The 5,350-nt window shown below is 37.9% G+C and overlaps 1 protein-coding gene across 2 annotated transcripts in view; it reads right to left on the bottom strand.

Annotated features, from left to right (window-relative positions):
• Nucleotides 1-5,350, bottom strand: part of cacna2d3a (calcium channel, voltage-dependent, alpha 2/delta subunit 3a) — a gene marked incomplete in the record, with an annotated part of 131,079 nt that overhangs the window by 74,171 nt on the left and 51,558 nt on the right. For both annotated transcript variants that reach the window (XM_014017578.1, XM_014017570.1), the window contains 1 exon segment: nt 4,596-4,758. In XM_014017578.1, coding sequence (XP_013873032.1) covers nt 4,596-4,758 — 163 coding nt within the window.

Raw genomic sequence — 5,350 nt, forward strand, 5'->3', positions numbered from 1 at the left:
GATGTTGTGTTTGTAAATTCAAATATGCTGCATTACTGCTTGTTCAACCACATGCTTCGTTTTAAGGTGGTAAAACAAATTGCTTGTATTTACTCCTTTCTACACACAGATTAGTTTTTCTGCACTCCACGTTTTACTATGTGCGTGCTCCGACAGGGTGACAGTGATCCCGTTTATGCTTTTACAGTTTTTTTGTTTTTTGAAAGACTGTCAGACCATCACCCTTTCCCACAGCGCTTCCCTGCTGTATGGCTGAAACAGCATCGCACTACGACTGCAGGAGAAATGAGGTCCTTTGGACTCTGCGAGCTTTACTCTGTGCGTCCTGCTGGGGCTCACACTGTCTTCGCCTGCACTAACTGTCGCCTCGTTGTCTGGCCGTGACATCTGCCGCACTCCTCCTAAGATTGCTGGAGGTTAAACCCGAATCAGGTCCAGATATTTTATGTTTTGCAACTTTTTGCTCTTCTTTTGCGCTCTCAACCACGCTGCTTCCCGTTTCCTCTGTTTTGACTCCAGCCGGTTACGTCATCAACAAGAATTACCGCAGTTGGCCGGTAAAGCCAAATTGATATTGTTTCTTTCTACCGTATATCGTTTATATCATATATTCCTACTAAAAAAAATGACTCTAAAATTTGTCCTAAGGTGTGATGAGAGTGTGAATGTTTTTTTTTTTTTGTTTTGTTTTTTTTTTGTCTCTGTGCCCTGTGATGGACTTTGTAACCTGTCTGGGGTCTACCCTGCCCCCTCACACAGTGACTGCTGGATATGGGTAGCAGTGACCCCTGTTACCCTGAAAAAAAGAAGCAGGTTAACATAATGGATGGATGTTTTCTTTGTTGTTTCCACACCTGAGAGATTTGTTCTGAAGTCAGTGAATGCATTAATGTTCCACTTTCTTACTGTTATTACTTCTTGCCACTAGATGGCACTGCTTTGACAGCGAATGGCTGAAGTGATTGTGTTAAGAAAAATGAAGAAGACTGTAATGATGACTGACAGCATGGATCACCTGCTGCAATCACTTCTGTGAGTTTATCCATCATTATCTTTTTTGTTGTAATTCCAGCATATATAGTATTGTTCCATGTTTTTTATCTTGACTTAAATACTTCAGCAGAAAAACAACTTTCAATCTTGCTTAACAGCTGATTTGTCACACCTCCCCCCATCAGATGTATAATAACTGAAACATGGTTCTAAAATCTGTTTTTTTAAGTCACACGCATGAGGTCAGGATAAAGAAATAAGGCAAGAAAGCAACCCAGATCTTAAAGTACCCATGATGTTCTGAACCCCACCTGAACTCAACACTCTGCTGTGTTGAACTGGGTTGATGCAGCAGGAGGGTTAACCTGATCAAAGGCTACTTATTCCGATCAAACTGTTTTCTGTCTTACACATTTTCTTCCCTCATTTAAGACACAATTTTTCTAGGTGCTCATATTTTTTCCAAACATCAAAATTCCAGGTATAAGAAGAAATTGTGCATGTTTGTGTTCATTTTTCTTTCAGTATCTTGTTTTTTTATGATTCATCCTCAGGTAAAAATAAATTAATATATTCAGCATTTTTAAAACAATGTGACTCATGAAACAAAAAGACCTTGCATTACTATAGCAACTCCAGTAAAACAAAACAAAACAAATTCATATGAACCTGCTTCACTAATCAAAGATCATTTGACATGTGAATAATGGTTCTGAAAGGAATTTCTTGAATGATTTACAGATTAAACCATGCTGAGATTAGGAAACTTGATCAACCAGTTTAAATTTCAATGAAATGTTTTGGCTGAATAATGTTGAGTATACAACCTTAAACTAAATATGCAAAATAAACAGTTTTGCAAATGCAGAACAGCAAAAGAGAGCTAGTCTATCTGTTCAGAGAATTTCAAGGCAAACCTATGTTTTGTTTGTTTAGAGACATTGTCTGCCATGAAGGATTTTAATACAAGCCACTACAACATGTTGCACAAAGCTAAATATGAGAAGTACACTGAAGTCCCTTTATTTGAGCTCAGTGCTTCTCATTTTTCAAAGTTTATCAACTTAGCTTGATATAAAAACAGTTTGCTTAAATGGAAGTATAAGAAACACTCTGTTGTTTTTTTCTTTCTGCAGTCCACCATACATGTCAGCACTAAATGTATCTCTATGTTTTGCTCTTGACCCTGATCAAAAGAGTATCAACTCAAGTTCATTAATCACTAAGTCTTTGAATTATTCTAAACTTGTGGAAAAACAAGTTACCAGACATTCATCCTGCTGTCTAAAAACTGGACCAAATAAATGTCCTCTCTGTGGTACAGTTCCACACACCTGCAGTCATTTTCAGTTGGCTTTGAGTCTATTTCTGTTCTTTTCCAATATTTGGCCACATCCTCAGCACTATTTATCTTTTTAACATTCTACGTCCTGCATACATACATGTTTTTTTCCACTTCATGTCACTCTAATTAACACATAATGTGATGTTACTTTCCAGTTGTGTTAACTGAAATGGATTGATGCACAAGGATTATTGCTGCGTCATTTTCAAACTGGAATAATTCCCTGTCCTACTTTTTGTTTGTTCTAGTTATTAAGAAATGGTTACACAGAACAGGAAAATCCAAAAGCGTTCAACACTTGTAAATACAGTATGTGCAGAGCTGTGAAGGTGTGCAGTTCACTGATTAGCACAGTTTGCAGTTAGATTAACTGATGTGCATATTTTTTAAGTTACAGTGCTTGCAGATGATCTAAATTATATTTCATTTGCAGTGTTTTTCAAAGACACGCTTCTTTAGCTTATTTTGTCCCACCCCCACAACAAGCTTCCCAAAGTCCCGGCCAATTCATCTCTAGTGTTGTATTCAGAAAACCAGGTACAAGTCTAATCATTTTGCTTGTAAATCAGATCACAGTTACTCTTCCTCTTTCATCAGCCTGCCAACCTGCCAGATTCACTTTCCATGCACTTTTATTCATTTAGTTTCTCTCACTTTCACCCTGTCACTCTCACTTGCTTTTCCTCATTTTTCTACAGGGCGCAATTAATCTCTTGCTTAGACCTTCCATCAGTCTGACTTAGCCTACTTTCTTCCTCATTTACTTTCTTCCTATTTTCCTCTCCCTCTCTTCCTTCCTCTTGTTACGAGAGAAAATCTTTGAGTCTTGTAGCTAGGTTAAGCCAACATGACATTCACTCTGTCCACTGTGCATTGGACAAGGCCCTGAAGTCTCTGATTGGATCTGAGTGGATGGTTAATTAGGAGACGTTTAATTATTTAACTGTTAATTGGGTCAGTGTGTGTGGTAGGAACAGTATTGAAGTCAAATCTGCATCCTTGTATAACAATATTTTTCTTACATGTGAATGTTCTCAGTTATTTTGCTTTTAAAGTTGTTTTTTACTGTTAAAAGCAGTAAAAATGAAACTAGCTGTCCCTGAAGGAATATCATCTATGTGTTGAGGATAATCCACAACTAGCACCACACATTGGGTCAATCTCTGTAAAGCTAAGTTATTTTTGTTTTGTTTTATAAAGTCAGATGTGTTTGCAATCTTAAACATTGTTGACCCCAAAACTGATTCAGTTGTAGATGAATTTACAATGATTAGTTTCTGGGAGTTAAAAATAAGGTATCTTTTTTATGAGATATTTTGCTAAGCAGCAGGCAAAGCCGACTCTAACACTTGAAGTTGTAAACCTATGACTTACTGTATGCATTCTGTTAGCACTGACTATGTGATGGGGATGACTCTCACCCTGAATTTACACTGCGTGCAACTTAACTTTGCTCAGCGGCGCACTTTGCCACCATTCGTCAAGATCACTCAATAAAGCCAGTGATGTACTGAAGTAACATCAAAGCATTTCATTCTGTGTAAGATGGACTCACAGAGTTAAATAACACTATTCTATATAACTCCATGGACAGACACAACAACAGTTGAAATGGTATCACAGTTTGTCTTTTTGACAAATTTGTTATAGAATAAAATCCTCGTGTTTTTTTTTATTATTACTATTATGTGTGTGTGCATAGCCATAAATAATCAGGTCTGACACCACATACTGTATGTATAAATTACCCCTATATTTATTAACATAAGTAGGATTTTGACAAAATGTAGTCAGTCTTTGGTGAATTATTTTGAAAATACGGATGTGCTCGTTCATTTTCCTGTTGAGAGGTGCAATCTTTGTAGACTGACTCCGCATTCGATTTGGCGTCTGTCAAAAAGTCTCACTGAGTATAAAGGGTCTGTTTTTACTGCAGAGTTCGTACTTCAGTGGAGAGGATGCAGTGCAAACCCAGCTCAGCTACTACCTCACCAATGTTTCCATTAACGTCTGTAAAAGTGACTGAGTTACGGCCATCTTTGTGTTTGACAAAGTAAACTGACCATGTCAGCCATTTTGAATCAGATTAACTCCAAAGTTTGTATAAATGTGCATCCAATAATCGTATTTTGTGTGTTGTATCTAAATGTGTATCCAGCTGACTTGATGACAATAGCATTGAACAACATCACTACAAAGCTTCATACTCAAATGTTTTGAGTGTGGAGCACTTTTCCTACAGATACTGTGAACATACCTTTGTTGTACATGTTGGTGGGCACCTGGACCACACTGAGGCTGAGGTTGACTGACATGTTGTTAAAATGATCATTAGGTTGCAGGACAAACTCTCCTCCCAGCTCTACATTGTGCCCGTCCGCATCAACCTCATTGATCAGCACAGCATTGAAGTATTCATACTGTAGGGGGGAAGACATAATGAAAAGGATTTTTAAATGAATGCATACAGCTGAAATTCTAACTTGTGCATACTGTAGTTAATTATTTAGGTCTACTCAAGCTGTCATTCAGAATCAAGAGAATCAACCTCAATACATTCAGCCTGCTGAGTCATGCTGTCAGTATGTGGAAGAACTCAGTCACTTGTGCGCTGACTCAGAGTGGCTGGCATTCTGAGGTAACCTGAATCCTTGGATCATGGCAGGACGTTTGTGTAGCTGTAGAAGAAAGCTGCTGAGATGACAAATTTCACTTCAAGTTTCTGAACTCTTTCCCAGCTCAATGCTGCATGAGGTGCTCTGCCTTCAAAGTATTTTTAGTCCTGTACCTACTAAGAATATTAATACATTACGGAACCTGGAGAATTAGAAACCATGTGTTCCAGAGCTATGGTACCAGCTTGCTGACGTGCTTGAATTAACCTCATTCTTTAACACTGTCAGYTTAGTGTTTGTTCATTTGGTTTCTTGGTCACTTCAGATAAATGTAGAAGCCCAAATGCAGTCCAAAACTCCCACGTATAGCAGTTTTTCTTTGATGGCATTTTTAATG

Source organism: Austrofundulus limnaeus, unplaced genomic scaffold (assembly GCF_001266775.1).
Source record: "Austrofundulus limnaeus strain Quisiro unplaced genomic scaffold, Austrofundulus_limnaeus-1.0 Scaffold3, whole genome shotgun sequence".
Taxonomy (NCBI): Eukaryota; Metazoa; Chordata; class Actinopteri; order Cyprinodontiformes; family Rivulidae; genus Austrofundulus; species Austrofundulus limnaeus.